The sequence below is a fragment of the Mus caroli genome, unplaced genomic scaffold (genome assembly GCF_978045245.1).
Source record: "Mus caroli unplaced genomic scaffold, Mus_caroli_1 scaffold_8, whole genome shotgun sequence".
NCBI lineage: Eukaryota > Metazoa > Chordata > Mammalia > Rodentia > Muridae > Mus > Mus caroli.
Window position 1 is genome coordinate 91,128,373 of NW_028227263.1, and position 25,287 is coordinate 91,153,659.

The following is a 25,287-nucleotide window of genomic DNA, read 5'->3' on the forward strand; positions in this document are numbered from 1 at the left end:
GAATCAAGAGTCGATTAATCAAGACAAGGAAAGTATTATGGTCATCTCAGATCAGTCATCAGATCAGATATGAAACTGGAGAAAGGCAAAGAATAAAAAACAAGAATAAGAGCCAGGCATGGTGGCGCACACCTTTGATCTCAGCACTCTGGAGGCAGAGGCAGGTGGATTTCTGAGTTCGAGGCCAGCCTGGTCTACAGAGTGAGTTCCAGGACAGCCAGGGCTACACAGAGAAACCCTGTCTCGGAAAACCAAAAAAAAACAAAAAAAAAAAAACAAAAAAAAAAACAAAAAAACACAAGAATAAGAATTAGTTCAGTTTAGAAATTAAAGGCTTTTTAGAATTTAATGAAAATGAAGACATATCATACCAAAACTTATGGGACACAATGAAAGCAGTGGTAAGAAGAAAACTCATAGCTCTAAGTGCCTCTTAGAAAGAGAGCTTACACTATCAGCTTAACAGCACATCTGAAAGCTCTAAAACAAAAAGAAGCAAATATACCCAAGAGGAGTAGACCACAGGAAATAAACTCAAGGCTGAAATCAACCAAATAGAAACAAAAAGAACTATACAAAGAATCAACAAAACCAGGAGCTGGTTCTTTGAGAAAATCAACAAGACAGATAAACCCTTAGCCAGACTAACTAGAGGGCACAGAGACAGTATCCAAATTAATAAAATTAGTAATGAAAAGGGAGATATAACAACGAAATATATCTTAAAATAATTATTCTGTTTGTTGAATATTAACAGTTGAAAATATTAAAATCATGTTCTATAGACATCATGGAAATATTATTGATAATTGTTCTCACTGTGCTTGAAATTGTCATTTTCTTAATGTTTAACTTCAAAGAGTTTTTGCTATTTTGAAATTTTTAAAATATACTTAATAAATAAATAAATAATAGAATTAGTTCAGTTTTAACTGCAGAGATTTATACTAATGCTGCAATTTAAGCCAGTGTCCCTCAGAGGTCAGTTAAAGGCTTGGTCCTCAGAGAGCTACTATAGGAGAAAGGGCCTATGGTGATTGTTCTGGCTCAACCTCACCCAGGCTAAAGTCATGTGAGAAGTGGGAAATCACAATTGAGAAAATACCTCCATAACATTGGGCTGGAGGCAGGCATTTCCTTAACTAGTGAGTCATGGGAGAGAGTCCAGCTCATTGTAGGTGATGATATCTCTGGTCCTGAGCAGGCTGAGCAAGCTATAGGGAGCCAGCCAGTTGGCAGCACTCTTCCATGGCCTCTGCATCAGTTCCTACCTTCAGGATCCTATCATGCTTTAGTTCTTGTCTTAACTTCCTTCAATGATGAACAGTGTTGTAGAAGTACAAGTCAAAAAGCCCTTCCCTCTCCCAACTTGCTTTTTGTCATAGTGGTTTTTTTTTTTTGTTTTTGTTGTTGTTGTTGTTGTTTTTTCGAGACAGGGTTTCTCTGTATAGCTCTGGCTGTCCTGGAACTCACTTTGTAGACCAGGCTGGCCTCGAACTCAGAAATCCGCCTGCCTCTGCCTCCCGAGTGCTGGGATTAAAGGCGTGCGCCACCACGCCTGGCTTTGTCAAAGTGTTTTATTACAGCAAAAGAAACCTAAACTAGGACAGTGATCCTTACTTAGCCAATTTTTTTTCTCAAAGAGTAAATTACTCACCATCAACAGTTCTCCCTACTAATATATCATAAATATAAACCTAGATCTTACCCAGTGCTCCAAGATAGAAGACCAAATCTGGAAATCACAGCAAGTGATTTATATATGACAGATTACAGGAAATGTCAACATCCCAAGAGAAATGGAAGGCCACCATGTTCAGCCCAAAATACACTCTAGGATTACCACAGATTAGCTGGTATCCACATATCAGTGTTCTGAAATACAGCCTAAACCAGAGACACTGGTGTTCAAAAGTGATTTGCAAAACTGCCGGCAATAATGGCAGGAAGGGCCTGAGAGCAGACAGTGGGAGCAGGAACCTGAGCAAGCATACCTTCAAGCACAAACAGAAGAAGGAACCACAAGTGGGGTGAAGCTATAAACTCACAAAGCCCACCCCTGGAAGTAGTTCTCCAGCAAAGCTTTGCCTAAAGGTTTCATATTCTCTTCAAACAGTACCAACACTAAGGGACCAAGTGTTAAAATATGTAAGCCAAGGACATTTCTCATTCAAACCACCACAATAATTATGTACCAATTTCTTCAGAACTCAAACTTTGCATCCAGAAAGGAAGAGGGGCAACTCATAAGACTAAGAAGTAAACAATTTACAAGTCTCAGAAAGTCCTTAAAACTAACAAGATTTACAAGGACTCCCCTCCAGATTATAGAAGCAGTAAGCAGATGCCTAGAGAGGAGACTATCCACTCTCTCAATCACCTGCAAACCATCCACAGAGCTCCAGGGTTAGTTTTCATGAATCCCCACTCAGGCAGAGGTAAGCTTTTAGTGTCACAGAAGCCTTTGAGTCATCCCTGGCCTACAAACCCGAGAGTTCACCATGTTGGATTTTGGTAGAAAAGTTACTTTGTTCTGCCATCCCTTCCCTATGTTCGATAAAGGGATGTGGTTGGCATCTCCTCAGGAAGAGTATGGAACCAGAAGCTGTGTACACAGCAAGTAATCTTTTCTTGAAAGGCACAGACTGGACAGCTTGAGGAAAATGTGAAGGATTGCAGGAACTGACAACCAACAGACATGAGCCATGGGCTCAAGCAACACAACTGCAACAGTGAAAACATCTACCGACCTAGCATCAGGCAGTCTTAAGAAGGGTATGCATCAGTGGTTAAGACAAATTATCTAAGAAAAACACTATATGGACCAACATTTGTTTGAAAACAAGTTGATCTAAAGCAATTTTTATATATGCCCAAGAAAAACTCATTCTCATTTTTATTTTCGTATACATATACATTGTACATTAACCATACCCCCATACTCTCAATCTTTATTTCTTTAAAAAAAACCAACAATAACTAAACTAAGCTAAAATTAAATCCACTGCCAGGTACTATAATAAATGCCTATTCTCACAGACATTCAGAAGGCTGAAGCAGTTGGATCAAAAACATGTAAAGTCAGCGTGGGAAACAGTGTTACTACATCTCCAAACAAAAGACATAAAACAAAATGTGGCATAAAATAACATCTATTATAATGTTCAATATTTAATCACATTTTTAGCAAACATCTATCAAACTATAGCTAGAGCAACTGATCAATGCAAATGACAGAATCATTCAACAGACTGGTATCAGTGACTGACGCAGCAGATAAAAGCATTAACGGCTCTATAAAAAGGAACCCAAATGGAGTGATGCAAAATACTACAGTGAGAACTTCAATTGTATAGTGCTATGCCAGTCTGCTCCTATCCCCTAAACACACAAAGAGTCCATGCTCATCCCTTCCATGACCACACTGGGCCACTAGTGTTATATGGACCTACAGTCATGTGAGGGCAAAGAGCTTCCTTTCTCAGCTCATTACTCCTGGGGTATTCTCTAACATCCAGGCTGATCTCATATACGTGAGCCAAGCGCTCTACCACTGAACTATATATCCAAAATTCCCAGCCTTTCCTTTATCCCTTTTCTTTCTCACCCCTCCCCTTACTCCCCACTCCCCTCCCTGCTTTGAAATTTTTAAGATAGTGCCTTACTGAGGTGAGGTGCCCAGGCTAACCTCAAATTCATTTTCTTGCACCACAAACTTCCAACTCTCCTGTTCCAGTTTCCCAAGAAGCTGGGGTTATAGGCCTGTCCCACCAGTTTGTGACCTTTTTCCCTGAAAAGTCAGTTTTACGACCTGACTTTGGTTCCCAACAAGCATCTCAGACAGCGCACAACTGCCTATAACTCCAGCTTGGGGATCAGAGGAGGTCTGAGGGAACCCATACACTCCTGACATATGCTCACAACACTTATGAAAGAGTTGGCAGAAGGATTGAAGGCTCAAAAGTAGATGGAACCCCACAGGAAAACCAATAGAGTTAACAAACCCGGATACCTGGGAGCTCTCAGAATGTACACCACCAACCAAAGAACATACAAGGACTGGAACGAGCCCCCGGACCCTGGCATATATGTAGCAGACAGGCAGCTCAGTCTTCATGGCTGCCCTGTCTGGCCTCAGTGGGAGAGGATGCACCTAACCTGGTCAAGACTTGATGTGCCAGGGTAGGGGGATAACCAGGGGGGGCGGGGGGATTCACCCTCTCAAAGGATAGGGGAGGGACTCAATCACAAAGAGACCAGAAAGGTGGGGGGACAGCATTTGGGAAGTAAACAAATACATTAATTAATTAAAAAATAAATAAAAGTAAATATTTTAATTTAAAAAACTAACAAGATTTACAAAGCCTAAATAATTAAAACACCAATAAAAACTACACTTACCTATAAAACTATTATAGCAAATCATTATCAACTATTTTATACTGCATAAAACTGAAAATTTGGGGGTAGTTAATAGATAAGGATTTTTTAATCAAGTCTCAAAATATTTATAACAAAATAAAAAACAGTACTCCAGGAGAGAACAATTGCATTTTCCTCTGACTTCTCCATACTCTGCATACATCTCCACAAAGGAACTCATGCTGTCTCACTATGTGGACCTAGTATCATACTTGTACTCCAGGAGTCCATGCACTTGCATCCTCTCCAAGGCAAGGCTGCTTTCTGTTACCCTTTTCAATTCATCAACATCCTACCTTGACCTGACTCTGGGCTTAAAACTGGTTGGTTGGATTGGTTTGGTTTTTCTTGACAGAGTTTCTCTGTGTAGTCCTGGCTGTCCTGGAACCTCTATCTTCTTCTATAAACCAGGCTGGCCTCAAATTCATAGAGATCTGCCTAACTCTGTTTCCCAAAAGCTTTGGATTAAAAGCGTCCTACCTTGACATTGTTTTTGCTAGCAAACCCAATTAGATAAGTATCCAACCCTTTACAACTTAATGGTTCACAATAAACAATGGCTGGCTAGCTCTTTTAATTTTCCTAGTACTGTTCACATTACATATCACATGATCTCTGCTTAGCTAATAATCCAGCTTAAATATTGGCACCTTTTGGGCAGGAGCTGTTTTTCACCCTACCCATAATATTTAACACATCAATAGAGAACATTTTCAAGAAATATTTACAAAATAGAACATCAATTTTTCAATTTTTTTCAAAAAATATTTTAATTCATGTGTTATGTGTTACCTTCCTGCATAAGTATAATGTTCAAATAACTCTGACAGTGCTTGCCATGAAAAGTGACAAACAACTGTGCTGGTTGGTTTTTAATAATCTAACACAAACCTAGACATTTCTGAGAAGAGAAAACAAGTGAGAAAATGCCTGTGGGCATGTCTATTGGGTATTTTCTTAATAGTGACTGATGTGGGAGGGCCCAGCCCATGGTGAGTGATGCCATCCCTGGGCATGTGGTCCTGGGGTATAGAAAACAGAATGAGCAAGCCTTGAGAAACAAGCCAGTAAAAATAATTTAGCCACAGTCTCTGCTTCAGTTCCTATCTCCAGGCTTCTGGCCTGACTTCCCCGGATAATGGACTACACACTATAATCCTTTCCTCTCCAAGTTGAGTTTAGTCATGGTGTTATATTACAACAGAGACCCAAGTCAGAAATTGGTACAAGGAGTGGGGCATTGTTAGGACAAACTTGATCATGTGTTTTGGAGAGAATTATGGTAGCATTTGGAATCTGGGGCTAGAAAAGCCACTGAGCACTCAGAGCTCAATTGGCTGTTCTGTGGAAGCTTGGAAGACTAAAACATTGAAAGCAATGCAGACAATGGAAGCCTGGCTTGAAAAGTTTCAGAACAAGCAAGACTCCAGCAGGGCTATTTGTGTAAAAAAGAATTAAGAATCTGTGGATCTAGTCAACTAAATTGGCTATGATTAAGAGACTTGAATCGCTAAAAAAAAATTGAAACCTTTGCCTTGTTAGCATACTAGATACTAAACAGTAGGAGCTGAGAAATTAGCAACAATTAAGAAGCCAACATCACTAAGGTATAATCTTCTGGGTATAATCTTCAAGGTCAGCACACAGAAGCTGTAGACAAGAGGTAACCAAGGTACCTAACACTGGCAGCTGATCTTGGTAATATGTAAGAGTCTCCCATGTGAAGGCATATACGGCACTGAAAGAGACCTGGGATAGACCACTGGTAAAGGTGCAGCTTCAATAGCAGTGAAAAGCCCAGGACTGGAGGAGTATAAGAGAGGCTGAAGCTTGGCATCATGTAGCAGGTTACAGTCCCTGAATAGAGCCCCAAGAGGCTACTGATGAAGGTACAGCCTAATTTCAGACAAGAACTCAGAATGTTGGAGATGCCAGTACCAAGGGAGGGCCATCATGGATAGCAGCACCTGTGGAATGAAGCCAAGCTGCGCCTAAAAAGGGAACTGTGTGTGCAGTGGGTGGCAAGAGCAGAGAAGCACCAGTGCTGCGGCCTTTGGTGCCTAGAGGACCGTGAGTCCCAGAAGGAAGGCTGACACTGAGCTTTACACTGCTGGACTTCAGGTCTGCTGCCATCTGACTGGGATTGTCCCGGCTCCTCCCTCTTGGAGGAAGAAAGTATGAAGCTTATTTTTTATCTTACACAAGTTAAAAAGACAAACCTCCTCCCAGTTTTAAAAATAAAAACAGGCTAGAGGATGGCTCAGTTGTTAAGAACACTGGCTGCTCTTCTGGAAGACCTGATTCAACTCCCAGCACTCACAACCAGCTCAAACCGCAGTTCCAGGGGATCTGACACCTTCATTTAGACTCCGGAGACAATAGACATATACATGGTACACTTACACACACGCAGGCCAAAGACTCATGCACATAAAATTTAAAATCTAAAAAAGATTTTTGAAAAAAAACAAAAACAAAAACAAAAACAGGACATAACAATGTATAATCACTCAAAAACATTTAAAATGAACTGAAGATCAAAGATGAGAACCAGAAAGGAAAACAAAAAGATTATTATCTGCATATTAAAGACAATTATGCCGGGCGTGGTGGCGCACGCCTTTAATCCCAGCACTCGGGAGGCAGAGGCAGGCGGATTTCTGAGTTCGAGGCCAGCCTGGTCTACAAAGTGAGTGCCAGGACAGCCAGGGCTACACAGAGAAACCCTGTCTCAAAAAACCAAAAAAAAAAAAAAAAAAAGACAATTATTACAAGAGGACACATAAATATTAAAGCTATAAATTCTAAACTGGAAAACAATATAATACTTTAAAATAAGTTGTGATATTCTAATTGATCATATACTGAACATTACACAAAAATATATATTATTTTTCTCTCCATTCCTATTCTATTTCTTTATCAACATGGGGTTTTGTCTATTTAAGAATGAGATTATCGCCGGGGCCTAGCAAACACATAAGTGGATGCTCACAGTCAGCTATTGGATGGATCACAGGGCCCCCAATGGAGGAGCTAGAGAAAGTACCCAAGGAACTAAAGGGAACTGCAACCCTATAGGTGGAACAACAATATGAACTAACCAGTACCCCGGAGCTCTTGTCTCTAGCTGCATTTGTATCAAAAGATGGCCTAGTTGGCCATCACTGGAAAGAGAGGACCATAGGACTTGCAAACTTTATATGCCCCAGTACAGGGGAATGCCAGGGCCAAAAAGTGGGAGTGGGTGGGTAGGGGAATGGGGGGGGAGGGTATGGGGGACTTTTGGGATAGCATTGGAAATGTAAATGAGGAAAATACCTAATAAAAAATAAAAAATAAAAAGAATGAGATTATCAGTTACTGGAAGCACATAGTGAGGCACTGTCCTTTGGGTGTGTTCCTTAAACTTGAACAACAGAGTCAAACTTCTATTTGAAGATTTGTTTTTTGTTTGGTTTTTTTTAAGAAAAATAACAACATAGGGAACATCCAAATTAATAACTGTACATAATGCATTAAATCAACCCCACAAAATATTACATACAAAAATAGCAAACCCTTGCTGTCATAGAATTCTACTGTGAAGAAACAATACTTAAATAGGGAAAGAGAATCCCAATACATCAACTAACCATTGACCATATTCTTTTATTTAAGCATCTAAGCAACCAGCTGGGTAATTAGTCAAAACCATAAGAAGAGCATTCATTAAATGTCCATGCTTATACACCTTTTGATCTACTGATATGTCTAAGCATAATATGACCATATTTATATTCAACGTTTAATTTTTAAGTACACTTTAAGCCTAAAGTTGATGACTGTCAAATACAGACAAATAGATGGTCCAGATTTAATTACTGCTGTAACTCAAAAACTGTAAAGAATTATGCTAAATGAACAAAGTTATCTCAGAAAAACCACACAGCATATGACCACCTGAGAATAACAACTCCATAGAACAGATCAGTTCTCAGTGCCAGAGATCACAGGTGGGGATGGAAGTCACTACAAGGGAGCATCACCAAGTAGGTCCCTCTAGTGGTGACGGTTACATGAACTGACATTACAACAGAAAGGCACAGAACTGTGCACATAAGCTGTAATATTGTAAATCTGATTCTGATATACCAATTAAGTAAAGTATAACCATTGGAAGCATCCGGTAAAAGAAAACGCACTCATATTATTTTGTTGGCAACTTCCTGAGTCTATCACTATCTTCAAAACTAAAAGGTTTACAAATGCTTCGTGCATATCTAATTTCATGTGCCATTTCAAAGACTCCTTAAATAGAAAATTCCTGAATGCAACTTATGTAAGAAAGAGCAACAAATTTCTATTCTGGACTCATGCTCAAAAACATACTCTAAACCTTTCATCAAGATTGGGAGAAAACTCTAAAGGTGCAATGCACTAAGTTCACTATGCTCGGTTCCTTTATGTAATTTCCTTTTTGGTTTAATGGAAAAGTACAATTACATCAGATAATAGAAATATGGCCACACATCTTAGGCCTTAATTATATTGAAGGAAAGCTAGATGCCTCAATGAATCTACTTAAAAGTTAGGGATGCTAAACATTAAAGTGTGGAGAGACTTTCGACGTGCTTGTGTGCATGTGTGTGTATTGGTGCATTACTGTGTGCAGGTACACATACATGCAAATGTGTCTGGAGGACAAAATTTGATATTAGGTCTCTTCCTTTTCCATCCTTTATTTACTGACACAGAGACTCTCACTTGAACCAAGCGCCTATCGTTCAGATAGTATTGAGCTTGTCTGGGAATCCCTGTCTTTGACTTTAGTCACAGAGACTACAGAAGGGCCATCACAGTCAGTTGACAGTTATGTGTATGATGGAAATCAGAATTTGTGTTTGCAGAGATATATAAAGTGAAGCCTTTGTGTCTGGCTTTGAATGAAATACCTCAGCAAAGCCTTTGGTACATTTGGGTTAATCAGTAGAACCTGAGAAATTGTTTTGACACTGTTTGAACCTTGAAGAACTGTAGTCTCCCTGGAAAGTATGCATTTGGTGCCATGTGAGAGCTTGCAGCTGCACAAACCTTGGTCCTAAGACACTCCAGGCAGACCTAGAGGTCTTTTGATTATGGTCAGCCATGGTCGAAGGAGACTAAGATTTGGGTGAGTTGTCAGCTCTCTCAGGCAGCAAGGGCAAGATAACACTGATAGTTAGAATCTTTCCTAGCCCCAATTAATTTTATGTAATGATTGAATAAAAGTAACTGGAATGAGCTGGTCAGGGACAGTCTTTTTTCAGTAAGGCTGAACCCCTCAGCTCCTTCAGGAAATGAGAGCTTAGCATCTTAGTAAGCCTTTCTCTCTAATGTGGGACCTATGACCAACATCAACCATTGTGTGTGTGTCCCACACTTGCAAAACAAGCTCTGACTGAGCCATTTCCCCAGTTCACAATGTCTGGATATATAAGTGTGCATGTGTGTGTGTGTGTGTATACATATATGTGTGTGTGTGTGTGTGTGTGTGTGTGTGTGTGTGTATGTATGTGGTATACACACACATACATATATATATATTTTTACACACATATGTAAAAATAAATAAATTTAAAATATCTAAAAAGGGCCAAATACTAGTATCACACTGAATAAATACAGAAAAATATAAAATTATATGTACTCTAAGACATGAATGGAGCTTCATTTTGTATATATGTGTATGTATATGTGTGTGCCTATGTGTGTGTTTGTCTGTGTCTGTGTGTCTTGTATATCTCCTGCTTCAGAGACAATATATTCTTAAGCTGGTTTTAGATCAAAATACTAAAACTCATATTCAGCAGTTATTCAGCTATGCTTACTAAGGGGGGGGGGGTGGGGAACAACTCCATTAGGTAACAGGGAATCATTCTCTGGTTTTGTTTAATGTGGGGTTTTTTGGTTTGGTTTTTCTGCATCAAAGACAATCTAAACCAACTCCTTGAACACAGTAGGAATCCACTCTCCCACTAAGCTAAGCTCCCAACTCTTAGAATAATCTCCTTATTGCAACAAGTGTCTCAAAATATGTTAACTCCAAACAGCAAATCTTGAAGCATCTGTCCTGGGGTGTGGAGTTGACTAAGCAGGTAAGTCATTAGGTCAAAGCCTGACAACTTGACTTTAGGTCCCTGGAGGTCATATAAAAGCCAAACTCAGCACAGTGTGTCTGTGATCTGTTTTCCTACAGGATGGCAGGAAGCAGAGGCAGGAACATTTCCCATGGAAGCATGCAGGCCAGCCAGGCTGGAGTACATACACAGAGATCCTGCTGCACACACTGCAGAAGTTCAAGACTCACACTGGGGTTGTCCTCCAACCTCTACACACATGGACGGCACATGCACACCTTCCAACAAGAACACACTGACTCGCATCATACACACACAAAAATAAGTCTTTAATGTTTTTTAAAGTTTGTCTGACTCTCAGTATTTCAGATATAAAAAATCACTTATTTTTCACCTCTCCAATCTGCTTACAAAAGACAAAAAGAAAGCAGACACTAACAGCTAAACAAAAAGAAGTATTTAAACAACAAAGGTTAAGAACTACCAAAGCACTTTCAATCCCTTAGCTCAGTCCTATCACAGCACACCATGAGCAGCAAACCTACTATCTCCAACAGTCATCTCCAGCAGTCCTCAACACTTGGACTCAGATCTACCAGCACTCAACCCTAGTTTAAAGGGAAAAGGAAATCAAGAGAAGGCAATAACTTTCCATTTATAAAACTCCATAACCAATTGCTGCTTACGCTGCCTTACAGTAATGACTGCTGATAATAAGCTATTCCTAAGACTGTTACAAAAAGTCGATTGTTTGACAAATATTTAATGTGTTCAGCATCCTCACCTCAAAAAGGAGGAGAGAATACACAGACAATAGAAACATGTCAGACACTTTTTTAAGCTGGTGATATCCAGATCCAAAAGTACTCTTCCAAACTATTCATAAACAGTAGCTTATAGGGAACCATCAACAAAAATTTTATTGTGATCATTTATTTCATAATTTCCTGATAACACTTGTAATTACTTTATTAAACATTACCATCACAAGCCAGCATTCTGTTTCTCTTGTTCCTGGTGTGAAAATCTGAGTATTTCTCTTAATTACAGCTGACATATAAAACCAACAGCTCATCTAAACTGTCACCTCTCCGGGAGAACAAATACAAAATCGCAGAAAATGCTAACTACATATCACTTCCCTGCTTCCCTGCATAGTATCAGGACATGCAAAATCAATTGCAAAAGTATCAGGGCATGCCTTTCATCCCAGGACTCAGGATGCAGAGGCCAGCCAGGCACGGTGAGTTAACAGTGAGACCCTTTCTAAAAATAAGAGGGGAAAAAAAAAAAAAAAAAAGAAAGAAACAAACAAACAACAGTCAAGTCTTGATTAAGAGTGTTGGCAAGACCTGGGATGGAGTTCAGCTGGTAAAATACCTGCCTAACTATACCACATAATCCCAGCAAGGTGGTAAGGTGCTGCAATGCTAGCACTCAAGAGGTGGAGGCAAAAGGATCAGATGTCAGGTCATCCTCACCTACATTGAGGAGTTCAAGGCCAGCCTGGGAATATGAAACCCTATCTTAAAAAATAAACAAATAAAAATAAGCCTCCAGAATAAAAATACTGAAAAATTGCATAACTGGATCTCAAGTTTCTTGCACTTACAACTAACTTCAATTAAGACACAACCACATAGCATCTCTTCAACAGTCATAATAAATGTCACATTGTAAATTATAAGAAATAATCTTCCTAAGACAAGATCTAATTGCCATTCACTCTCACACATTCTCCTCAAGCAAACATTTTTTTTATAGAGACAGGAACAGACAAAGAAAAGAGAAAACCATGTTCACCCCACCTGGATATCTGTTTTCAACCATTTGGAGTCAAGGCGAGACTGGGCAGCCAAACAGAAAGACTCAGAAGGCATGTTTCCTCCGGGTGGTCAGACCTGCAAGTCAAACACAAACGCTGGAGCCCTCGAGCTTCTTTAAACTGCTATTTACACCATCCTGCTGTTTAACGCGGCCGAGACAGAACATAAAACAGGGAAGGAGAGCTGGGGGAGGGGACGAGAGGATGAGGGATGAGAGGGAAAGCTGGCCCCAGAACGGGAGAAGGGAGGGAAATACCACTTCCAATAGAGGTAGAGTCGCTGGGATTTCCCAATACGCCGGCCGGACCTACAGTGGTCACAGGCGACCACTGCACAATGTCATCCCACTCCTTTAAATCCAAAGGGACACACACAGACACACGTCAGGAAAAAAACTCACTATCGCAACGACAAATGACACCAGTGTGCATCAGCCGCTATACCTACAGCAGTCCGGCGGAGTGTGGTAAATAAACAAAAGTCATGTCTGCAGATAAATCTACAACAATCGCCCAAATACTAAAAAGACAGCCGTGACTGCGCGGCCTCCGAGGCGCACAGGCCCTGGTTCCTCCGCGCCAACGCCCGCCTTCCGCCCGCCGCTCTCCAGGCCCCGCTCTCCCGGACCTGGCGCCGCCCGTCTTCGGCCCCTCCGCCCTCCTTCGGCCCAGCTCGGCCAGCTCTGGCGCCGCCTGCTCCGCCAGCCGGCTGAGGGAACACTCCCTGCAGGAGCCGGCCGGCGCTCGCGATCCAGTCTGCGGCCCGAAGCGCACGCTGACGCATGGCTGCGCCCGCCCAATAGCGCAAGGTTGAGAGACGGCTTCAGCCAATGGACGAGCAGCGTCGCATGCCCCTCCCCCAACTTCCGCTTCCTTCAACACGACTCAGCTTCCTTCTTGAGACTCACCCGCTCGGCGAGAGCCAACCGCAGACGCCGGGAGGTGGGACTTGTGCGCACGCACACTGGCTTGCCCTGTCTCAACCCTTCCCAGACTGTGTTTGCTTCCAGGGACCCGAAGTTGTTAAGGTATTTGCAGCGGGACGAGGTTCTCGAGGCTCTCTGTGCTTTAACGACAGCGTCCTTTTGGCCTTTGAGTCAGTGGACAGAAGAGGAAATTTAAGAAAAAGTAATTGAGCCAGGCCTGGTGGTGCTCGCCTTTAACCCTGGCACCAGGAAGGCAGAAGCAGGTGGATCCTGGGTTAAGGGGTGCGGGAGTAAGAAAGAGCAATTAAAATTACACAAAATATGTTCTCTGGTCATCATGGAATAATCAAATAACTACAAATAAAACATAACACAATCTCCAAGCATTTGGAAATTAAGCTTTTCCATGAGAAGGCAAAGAAAGGACTTAGAACATTTGTAATAGGAACTGGGTGCGATTTGTTGTTTTAAATACGATGGTTCATTTTTTTCCCACGTGTTAGAAGGCAGCAACGAGGGGTATGCCACAGTGGTATGGTGGCCCAGTTGCAACGTTAAAATGCCTGTCTTTTGTCATCCTTGGTATGTATCTTCAAATTCACTCCCAAGGGTCAAGGGATTTGACATAGCTCAGACATCACATGTCTGTTTCAAGCAGCAGGAAGCAGTATAAAAGGTCCACAGTCTATCACACCTCCCAAAGACTGTGTGACTCTAATTTACTTCTGCTTCAACTCGAAAGTATCTGAACAAGGTTTCAAATTCAACCACATCCAAAATACAGTTAGGGTGGACAGGGCTTTGAACCTGAGGCATGACAGCTTCATTACCAGTAGATGGTCTCTGTCAGAGGCAAAATCTTTATATGTTTTGCCAATAAGTAGTTCTCTCTGTCCCTCAAAACTCGCTAGTTTGGGCTATTGCAGGGAAATGTATAATCTAGACAAAGAAAGGGGGGCTGGCTGTTTCTCCATACAGGACACCCTGTTAGTGGGAGATTTGAAAGTCTCACTGAACAGTCCCTCTGATAGGAAAACCCCACTAAGTCTTTATCTTGGAGAGGAGAAAGAACGCAGGCAGTCAGCTATCTTAAATGTTTCAATAGAAAAAATACATTAATTTTCCAAGGTCCCCTTTTTCTTGTGCATGTCTACCAGGGAGCTGTCTATCTTCCAGTCCCTTGGGAAGACTGTCCTTGTCAAATTCTTCATAACTTGGCTCCTATCATCTTTAGGATTTTGTGTATAAGAACATGATAAGATGAAACTATTCTTTAGTAATTTAACATACATGGCTGAAGAGATGGCTTGGACATTAAGAATATTTGCTACTTTTACAGAGGACCTGGTTTTGGTTTGTGGTAAAATAATCTTGTGTCACACATGAATGAAACAAGAACACATGAATAAAACAAGAGTAGCTCAGCAAGGTGACTTTTTTTTTTTTTCAAAAAAAGGGTTCTTGAAACCCCAAGCAAGGCATGCCCAAGGTGCTCCCTGTTATGTATCCCTAAAATCCCAAAATGCAGGTGTTGACTGTATCTCATCCCATTGGAAGGAGCCTGACTTCACAACCACATGATTGGTTAATCAGTGCAAAGAGGGAGATTCAGAGTATGAGTTCTTGTCACTTTAACTACCTTTGAGGTTAGCAAGCATATGCTGACTTTGTGATGTGTTGATTAACAGTAAATTATTGTTAAGTGATGGCTCAAGCATGACTTAAGGTGAGCCCACCTTACTAGGGTCCCAAGACTCATAGACTTGTCTCAACTGGAATGTAAGGCTTTCACCCTGGCAGAGATTCTATTCTCCTGACAAGCAGTCTTCTCTTAATAGAGCTTTACTGCTCTTTTACTATTCTCCCTCTGAAGAGATAGAATTATTTAGGCGGCAGATTAGAGGTCACACACATGCACAAACTTTCTAGACATCCCTGGTTTCTAGCCAAGGTCAAAGTGCCAAGAGAACCAAAGACTGTTTGTGCTTTTTGGCAAGAGAGAAATGTGGGTGTGTGTTTTGGTTTTATATTATTTTTGCCCTGGACTGCCCTAGCTAATGGTTTGGTTTTGTTTTTGTTTTTTTACCTTTTTAAATTACTTTCCCTTCCTCTGAAGAAGTGGCACTCACATGAAGAAATTGGGATAATTACCAGTCTGACTATTTTAAGCAGAACGGGACCATCAGACATGGCAGGCAGGGTATACCTCCAGTGGATCTATCTAAAAGACCCCAAAAGTGTGTTGTTGGTAGTTTCCTTTGTATATCTGACTTTTGCTATTTTGCTGCAGCTTTCTTCCACCCTTTCACCCCCTAACTCTAGATAAGAGAGAAAAGAGGACCCCTGAATAAAGTCAGGAGTTGGAAAGTAGGTGACAGTATCAATAGACTATGTTCTCCTGGTTATGGACTTCAAGTTCCTTGGGGTAAGTTTGATCTTCTCCATGGAGATATCAATTTTTTTTCTTGTTGCTGTTTCTTCTTTGCATATAACTTCTTAACAAACCGCAACCAACAACAGCCAACAACCACCCACCCTGCCTTTCTGAGCCCTAGCGTTTATATACCCTCTGGAAAGTCCCCAGAATTCCAAACATCATACAATCTCAGAAAATATCTACAGCTGTCAAAGTCATGCCTCTGCTACAGCATGAAGCAAATTACAGTCATCTATTGTGGACAGTCTGAAGCAGCCCCATACTCCACACCTGGGCTTAAAACAAAAGCACATTCTTATAATATTTCTGTGTTTCTTAAAGAAACCAAAATTCGGGCTGGTGATATGGCTCAGCGGTTAAGAGCATTGAATGCTCTTCCGGAGGTCCTGAGTTCAATTCCCAGCAACCACATGGTGGCTCACAACCATCTGCAATGAGATCTGATGCCCTCTTCTGGTGTGTCTGACAACAGCGACAGTGTACTCACATACATGAAAGAAATGAATAAATCCTTTAAAAAAAAAAAAGAAAGAAACCAAAATTCCAGAATTGTCACTGCATATAGGAGACAGGTGTAGAGAGGAACTGGAGTCCTTCTCTGGTCCCTGGAAATTGATGTGAGGGAGAACTAAATGCAAAAGTTATTACCCTTATAAGTCCTTGGCAAGGGTACAGGAGAAGCAAGAAGAGAGGATATGGACTTTCTTAATCTTTATTTATTTATTTATTTTATGTATATAAGTACACAATTGCTCTCTTCAGACACACCAGAAATAGGGCATCGGATCTCATTACATATGTCTGTGAGCCACCATGCGGTTGCTGGGAATTGAACTCGGGACCTCTGAAAGAGCGCTCTTCATCGCTGAGCCATCTCTCCAGCCCCAGAGTGGATATGTTTTAAATGTCCAAGTCAAAATCCATTAGAATCTTTTTTTGTTTTTTTGAGACAGGATTGCTCTGTGTAGCCCTGGTTGTCCTGGAACTCACTCTGTAGACCAGGCTGGCTTTGAACTAAAAAACCCACCGGCCTCTGCCTCCCAAGTGCTGGGATTAAAGGCATGCACCACCACTGCCAGGCTCCATTAGAAACTCTTGATGGGATATCAAGAGCTCCCATGTATTGGGTCTTCCTCATGGACCCAGGATAGGCTTTTGGGTCATTTGGAGTAGCTAGAATCAGCATATAAATAGAGGGAAGAAAGAATCGTAGCCATCTTTTAATTTTTATGTTAAAATAATAGTGGGCTGTAGATAAGCGCAGCAATATTCAATATTAAAATATTGAAGTATTATACCTGAGCAGCATTTTTCTTATCAAGAAGAAATCATTAGTGAGAAATAGCAGTATTTAAAAAAATCTCACAAATTAAAGACTGTTTGTGGAGTATAATCCTGGGCAAGCTAGTTCATTTGTGCATTCTTGTTTCATGATTGACGTGGGACCACTCAGCCCACTGGGGCTGGTACCATACTTGGGGTTATATAAGAGAAAGGCTGAGTAAGCCATAGGGAGCAAACCAGTAAGCCGCATGCCTCTGTCGTCTCTGCCTCAGTTCCTGCCTGCCTCCAGGTTCTGGCCCTGAGTTTCTACCCTGACTTCTCTACATGATGGACTGTAAGCTGTAAAGCTTTTGATCATAGAGCTTATCACAACAATAGAAAGTGAACTAAGACCGGTTCCTTGAACTGTTGAGGAAACATATCAATCATCATAGCCTTTGGTTACACTTTCCTGAATAAAGCTATTCCTGTTTTAAACCATTCAAATTGGCAAAATACATCTCGTTGTTGTTGTTGTTGTTGTTACTGTTAAGTCCAGTTGAGAGTTTGGTACTCAGGAATCACTTGGGCTTGAGGTGACTCTCTGCCTCCTCTAGCCTTTCTTGTACCAGTTGTCCTGTCTATGTGAGGATAAGTCAAAGGCCTTGTTTGACCTGGCTGTGGCTTCACTGGGAAGCATCCAGCAATATTTTGCTCTGTGTTATCCTTTGTTGTAGAATGGACACTAGTTAGAGTTCACTGGTGGGCCCTCATGGCGTCCTTAAACAAAAGAACAGGTGATTCCCCCACAGTTACAGGTCATTTTGAGAAATGCCCCACAGTTCCCTGGGACCTAGTTGACTTTGGAGGGCAAGGAAAATTATTCAACCTTATTAATCCTCCTGATGACATTAGTATTGGTCTCTAAATAGAGTAATTGAATGCACAGAAGATCAGTTCTTATACCGGTCTGGTACTTTTTTAAGATTTATTTTTATTTTAATTATGTGTATGTCAGTGTGTGTGTGTATGCATATGTGCTTGTCAATACGAGTGCATGCATGAAGCAGCCAGAGGCATTAGATCTCCCCAGAGTTGGAGCCACAAGCAGTGAATTGCCTGGGATGGGAGTTGGGCACTGAACCATGGTGCATGCTCATGACTGCTGTGACATCTCTCCAGCCACCAGTCTAGGACTTTTCACTATGTGTAATATTAGATTAAGCGAGGGTAAAAACAAAAAGGAAAGCTTTTAAATAAGCTTTGATTAGATCTATATTTAAGCAGAGGTCTCACATGAATATTTTGAACTTAGAAATTTTAGCATGACACACGAATTCTCAGTTTTTACATATCTTTATGTGACTTGCTATTTTCGGTTCTGGGAGAAAATAATTATTCAGCCATCCTAATCTTTATCAATAGTCAGTGAGCCCAGCTGTGACAATCTTTTGTGAGCAGACACAGATGTTCTTATTGATGTACCAATCTTTTATAAGCAGATACAGAGGTTCCTAGGTACCTGGTAGTTATTTGGCTCACATGCTATTGTTGTAAAATACTGCCTTAAGAAAAGAGAGCTGAATCCAAACTACACAGTAGGGTAATGCAATAAGTTAATAATACATGTGTGCGTACTGTTCAACTGTGGAGCTTTGTAAGGTCCCAAGTAAACCTTACAGAAAACAGAAGGCAGGAACAAAATAACCCTCTTTGTTCCTTGTACAGTCCAGAGAATTATATCCTATAACCATTTGTTTGGTTCTGAATGAGCACAAGTAGCCAATAGAGAACTGAATCACACAGTACAACACCATCCAATTGATGTGTACAGCAGCCAGCAGAACCCAGCTAAGAACACCCTGGAAAACCTATGATGCTGGAGTCAAAGAACTTGGAGAAGGATGGCATCAACTGCTTCTTTCTCCCTAGTGTGCCCACACCACTGTAACTGGAAAGTAAACGCAAAATTAGCAGACCCTGTGGGACAGAAACAGACATAGAACAAAGGAGTCGCAGGGAGGAAAAGAAAATTCTATCCCAATTAGAGAAAAGCAGGCTTGGAGACATTGGGAGAAAGTTTGGGTGTTAAGACCCAGCATAGCCTTCATTCCCAGCATCCCAATCAAGAAGACTCATTTTTCTTTGCTTCCTACTCTAACTCCTGGCTGTCTCAGGTGGGATGTACACTCTTCCAAGTTTTCCCCTGGGCTGCCAAAAAGTCATGCCAGTCTTCCAAGTCAGCCATTTCTGTCAGCTCTCTTTGGTAACTGGATGCTCTTAGGGGCACAGGGCTCAGAAAACTCTCAAGTTTCTCCTCTAGAAACCAGTAGATAAATAAACTATATAATGTTTTATCCTTAGTCTGATATAAAAATATTTTGGCTTTATTACTTGGCAATAGATGTCACTTTGAAGTCTCAGTTTGGGCTTCCCATTTCCATGATCCCATTAGGCATCCAGGAAGGTAAAACCCAAAAGTTGGAGGTTGTGAAAATAGAATTGGGATATGTGACTGAATGCCTGAGGTGCATGACATTCTAGGGGTGTAGTGATACCCTGAAGGCTCAGTGGTACTAGGAAATTATATAGATGCCACCATTTTGGTTCAAGGTATGCAGCTTCATTAACCAAGGAAGCAGTGAAGTAACACAGCTGCCAACATCTTAATGATCTCATTCTCCAAAACAGAAGTCAAATCACATGGCTGTTGCCACCATAATGGCATCACTAACCAAACATTTAGGTTGGCATAGAATATAAGAGGAAAAATTATCAGGTATATAGGCTCAAAATGGCAAAGCAAAGAAGTAGATGAATTAATTCACGGTCTCACACAAGAAAGGTGAGCCCATATGTCTTACCACACAAAGCGTAATGGTGAGTATCAAGCAATTTCCGTCTGGATCACCTTTTTACATCTCTTCAGCTCCTAGACACAAGCTGCTGCTAGGAAAGGAATCCATCCATTAAGAGCAAAAGTAACGAGAGGTGAGCACTGGGCCTATAGGTGGCGCTGTTGCTCCGGAGCACATGGAGAAACTGAGTAGGAGGAGGTGAGCTCACTAAGTGCTATCTTGTCACATCTGAGAACCTAGTTAGTTAGGCTAAGACTAGACAGATCTATGACCCTGCGTGTTGACTGGAATTTAAAGCTAAAATTGACTTACTGAAAATAGTTAATCCTGATTTAAAACCTTAGCAGTCTTGTTTGGTGGTTTTACTCAGAAAAGGAACTGTGCCGGGCAGTGGTGGCACACGCCTTTAATCCCAGCACTTGGGAGGCAGAGGCAGGCAGATTTCTGAGTTCGAGGCCAGCCTGGTCTATAGAATGAGTTCCAGGACAGCCAGGGCTACACAGAGAAAACCTCTCTCGAAGAAAAAAAAAGAAAAGAAAAAGGGAACTGCGGCATAAGTGGCGCTCCCCTAGGTCTTATCAAGTCTCCCAAACTCTCTGGGAACATGATGGAGAGGGAAAGAAAGGAGAATCCTGTGTGTAGAGAGAGAAGATAGGCAGTTACACTTGGGTTGTAGAAGTCTCTTCCAAGTGTTCAATCTCTCCTTATCTGAGGCACGAGGGGTATATTGAATGAGGTGGAGAAGCCTCTGGACCCCCCTATCTGGAAGTTTCTGTTTCCCCAAAGATCTTATTATCTAAATTATTTCTCTTCCTGGCTTCACAAGAGTTAGCCTATCAGAGGTTTCCCTTTCCCTTAACAGAGGTCTCTTCCACGCTGATGGCCGGTCTCAGTCCCTGTAATGGAGGTGTCTTGCATTCTAAATCTGAATGTTTCATCTGTCTCCAACTAATTCACATGTAGGGTATTGTCCTGTCTTGCCTGCTTTTAGCCATAGCCTTTTCAGAAGTCCCCAGTGGCCCATGAGCTATGAACAGGACTCCACATTTTCTTTATGGCAGTGGCACCTCTCATTTCCTCTCTCTTACCCAACTTCCACCACCAAGCAGTGCTCTGCCATTCTAGGTGATTCTTATCTTGTTATTCTGCCCAAGTGACCTGGCCATTGAGGTATTCTCTGGAGTGCTCCCCACATTGCTGAGAAACATTCTAACCTGGGATTATTACTTACTAAGAGAGTATAGTTCGCTCATGACCTTGGGAGCTATAGCAATGAGGTATGGAACATGACTTCTTCAAGGTTAGGAATATGAACACATTCATAAATGAATTAAAAATATAGGAAAAGCTCCCAAATTGTGGGAAAGAAAAAATCTTGGTGTTGCACAAAGAAACACATGAACAAAGCAAAAAGGCCTTTTTCCCCCCACCCCCAAAATTGGTTTTCTGGGAACACGAAAGAAACTAGTAAGCAGACATAACTAAGATGACCTCTTGGTGTTCATTCCTAGTGCAGGTGATGACACTGACTTAGCCAATTGATGGGTGCCAGGCTTCACAATCTGAAGTGATTGGCTAATCGGTGCAAAGAGAAAGGGTTGTTCAGGTGATATAATCCTTTGTCATACTAACTTTTATAGAAAATAAAAAATTCTCAGACATTTCCAGCATCCACTGTCAGCTCCCAAGTGTAACTCAACTTACCAGGGATGCAGCACCCTAAGATGACTAAAAGACTAATGATTCAAGATTGAGACCCCCAACTAGTCCCTTCATTCAGCTCTCTCTCTTAGTCAAATATATTTCCCATTATTTAATACCCTGAATTTAGCAGATCCACTATCCTGATCTGTTCTTTTCACCCCCAATCCTTTCTCTCTTCTCTCACTTTTCTTTTTAAAACTTTCCAAAGACCACATGATGACCTTATTTGCAGGGTCTTTTTGTCTCAGCCTTCTAAGAGTGAAGACTATGCTAGACTGATTATATTTTTTTAATCTCTTCCCATTCTTGCTATTCTTAGCCAAAATTTTGTCAACACTCCACCCATATAATACAATTTTCTAGTTTGATTTTCTGTTGCTATGATAAAATAATCCAGCTATCAGGGTTGTCCAAGAGATTCCCAAAACATTGCAGGCTATGACTATTGCTCTTAGCTGCCAACCCCACCTAGAGATGAAAGGTAAATCCCTATTGCTGAGAACACCATGCACTTCAGATGCAGAGCTCAGAGGACCCTGAGCTAGAACTGACATGACTGCCTTCTTCCTGAAGACTAGCTGACTAGCTTTCATGGTAGCAGAAGGCACCATGTAAACTTCCAAAGGAGGGAAGCAACCAAGAGTCCTACCCATCAGTGACACCTGTGAACCATAACAATGATCAGCATGGTTCAACAATATGACAAGCCTAAGGGTGTAATAGTGGCGTGGCATGCATGTCTTGGCAGTGACTAACAACTCTCAAACTGTTCTCAGGACCCATTCCATGAGAAAGGAATTGTGGTAAGCCACATGTGCCGTTGCAGGGTGGCACTGGCTTCTGCTGGCCACCACGCATACATAGGCAGTAAAGTTTTTTTTGCCAAGATGAGGTTTTGAGAATTAACCAAAATTAACCAATCAGATGAGAGACAAGTTAACCAATCAGATGAGAGATAATTTAACCAATCAGATGTGAGGCATGCAAATGAGGTGGTAAGCATAACCCATGAATAACCAATCCGGGTGTGAGACACGCCTCTCCGAGGCCTATATAAGCAGCACCAGTTCTGGGCTTGGGGTCTCTTCGCCTCTGCAATCAAGCTCTCCCAATAAACGTGTGCAGAAGGATCCTGCATCGTTCTTGCTGGCGAGTCAGGGTGCGTGCAAGAAGGAATGATAATTAGCCAGGGCTAGTGAAGTTATGTTTTAGAGAAGAATCTACAACTAGTACTTTACTAAAACAACATAATTACTAACTACATTCTAAATATTTGTCCCTATACCCACAGATAAATGTCATCCTCATCCCTCATCAAAGAAAACTTCTCTTTGCAACAGATGGAGGCCATTGCAGAAAATCACAGCCTATCAAAATGCAGAGTTGTGGAACACAGTCCCAATGGATACATCTACAAAACAACTCCTGCATCCAGTGCTCAGAGAACATTGTGGAGGAGAGGGGAGAAAGACTGTAAGAATCAGAGGATCATGGAGTTTGCTTTGAGATGGTGTTTTATAGGAATGATAGAAGCGACACCAGTAATTTCTCACCAACGTGGCTGCCTAAACATAAGCTCAACCAGAGCACCAGCAACAGACATGCCAACGTGGGTGAGGGAAAACCCATGAAGCTTCAACTATACATATAGAACTACAGGTAACTCAGGATCCTGAGAGCAGAAGAAACAGTCTTCCCTAGGGGAAAACACACCAATTGGTTATCCAGTACCAAATGGCCAACCCTGAATATATGCATATGAGTGACATGATATAGATTGATCAGGTTATATTTAGGAGTATATATGTATATACATATATGAATAGAATAACAATTAATAAAAAAGCCATAAATTTGAAAGAGAGCAAAGACAGGGTGTCTGGGAGGGTTTGGAGAAAGGAAAAAAAAGAGGGAAATGATGTAACTATAGTCTAAAAACCAAAGTAATTTTAAAGGCCTGCATCTGTACTCAGCCCCTTTGAATGACTATGACTGTCCTATGAGCCTATAACTCACATGCATTTTCCTGACTTCTATCATTAGAATAAATTCATCAAGATCATGAAAAAACGGCGGGCGTGGTGGCCCACGCCTTTAATCCCAGCACTCGGGAGGAAGAGGCAGGCAGATTTCAGAGTTTGAGGCCAACCTGGTCTACAAAGTGAGTTCCAGGACAGCCAGAGATACACAGAGAGAAACCCTGTCTCGAAAAAACAAACAAACAAACAAACAAGATCATGAAAAAAGTATGCTTTTTAAAAAGATTGTATTAAATATATAAGTTGACTTTTAGAAGAATCAACATGTTAACTTGTCATTTTTTTTTTATCATACTGACAAGAAATAGCTTCTTGTAAGTCTATTTAAAGCCTGCTTTGGAAATGTTGGTAATTTTCATTAAATGTACTTTATATAATAAACATTTCATTTTCTTGATTTAAAACTAAAAACAACCACTCTGACCATAAGCAACATAAGAAGAAGGTTTGTCTTACACTTCCAGGTCGCCATCTGTCGTTGAGGAAAGTCATGGCAGGAACTGAGATAGAAATGGTGGGAAAATGCTGCTGACTGCCTCACTTTCGGCTAGCTTTCTTCTTCTTTTTTTTCTTTCAGAAATCTGCCTGCCTCTGCCTCTGCCTCTCAAGTGCTGAGATTAAAGACGCCACCATACCCGGCCCTGCAGCTAGCTTTCTTATCCAACTGTCAGGGCTAGTTTTATATAAAAAAAAAAAAAAAGTGGTCAAGCAAGCCATGACAAGCAAGTAGCATTCTTCCACGGCAGAGAAGCAGAGACTCGTGACTTGTCAATGTGCTGGGGACAAGTGGATGCTGAGTGTTAGGCCTTAAAGAAGATGTTTATACCACACACACACACAAAGACATACACATGCATACACACATGCACACACACATGCACACAGACACAAACATACATACACACATACACACACACACACACATGCACACACGCACACACATACACACACACAAGGCTTGGGAAGCATTGTGGCAGAGAGGATGGCTAAGGAAGGCTATGTTAAATGCTTGACATGGCTCTGGCACTCAAGAACTCATTACAGCTATGACTGCCTACATAGGGCCTTCACAAAACTGAACCAAGATTTTGAGAACGTCACCTTCCATCTCAGCACATCTGGTCCAGATGTCCATGATGTGCTCGTAGTTTTTTAAAATCTATTTCCTATTACTTAATCTGCAGTCTGGAATATATGTCTCACAGCTTTTTTTGTTTGTTTTTACTTGTGTTTGTATAGTACTCAGTTAGTTTTTAGGGCTATTATTTTTCTCCACACAATTAGTAAAGGAATTCTGTACTATATGCTACAGCCATATCTCAATATTCCTCCTCTTAGTCTTACATGTTTTCTTCAGTTTCTCATCCTCATCTTATCCTGTCCTCTTCTTACTTATTAATTATAACCTTGCATAGCATTAACAAACTCTAAAATCTGTAGAACATACCAACACGCCAACTTCTGCTCCTAACCACTTTATCTACCTTGATTTTTTTTTCTTTTAAAATCAATCTCATATTTAATCCTTATTCTAATTCACTAATTTCTGAACAGAGGCCATTGAGGAACCCATACAACTTCCTCTGTAAGCTGTTCCTCTGAACAGCTACGCTTGGGTCATTTAGAGCCCTCTACCTCACCCTGGAATACACCTATTTTCATAATTAAGAAAAAAATCTGGCAAATGGCACTTATTACATGATCTTAGAGCAATT

The 25,287-nt window shown here is 41.2% G+C and overlaps 1 protein-coding gene and 1 long non-coding RNA gene across 5 annotated transcripts in view; one reads left to right on the plus strand and one right to left on the minus strand.

The window, feature by feature from the left end:
- The window catches only part of Herc2 (HECT and RLD domain containing E3 ubiquitin protein ligase 2), a 172,473-nt gene extending 159,355 nt beyond the window's left edge, over positions 1-13,118 (minus strand). For 2 of the 4 annotated variants that reach the window (XM_029479794.2, XM_021166289.3), the window contains exons 1-2: positions 12,974-13,118; positions 12,329-12,421 (exon numbers count right to left, since the gene is read on the minus strand). In XM_029479794.2, the coding sequence (XP_029335654.1) occupies positions 12,329-12,400 (72 nt within the window). In that variant the 5' untranslated portion in view covers positions 12,401-12,421; positions 12,974-13,118. Of the gene's footprint in view, positions 1-12,328; positions 12,422-12,746; positions 12,920-12,973 lie in introns of those variants that run through there. The other 2 variants (XM_029479792.2, XM_029479793.2) reach the window with 2 other exon arrangements.
- Positions 13,119-13,251: 133 nt separating this feature from the next.
- Positions 13,252-23,934, plus strand: LOC147003232 (uncharacterized). The gene is made up of 3 exons (XR_015047744.1): positions 13,252-13,373; positions 22,825-23,192; positions 23,577-23,934. It is a non-coding gene; the product is annotated as an uncharacterized LOC147003232 (long non-coding RNA).
- The last annotated feature ends 1,353 nt before the right edge of the window (positions 23,935-25,287 follow it).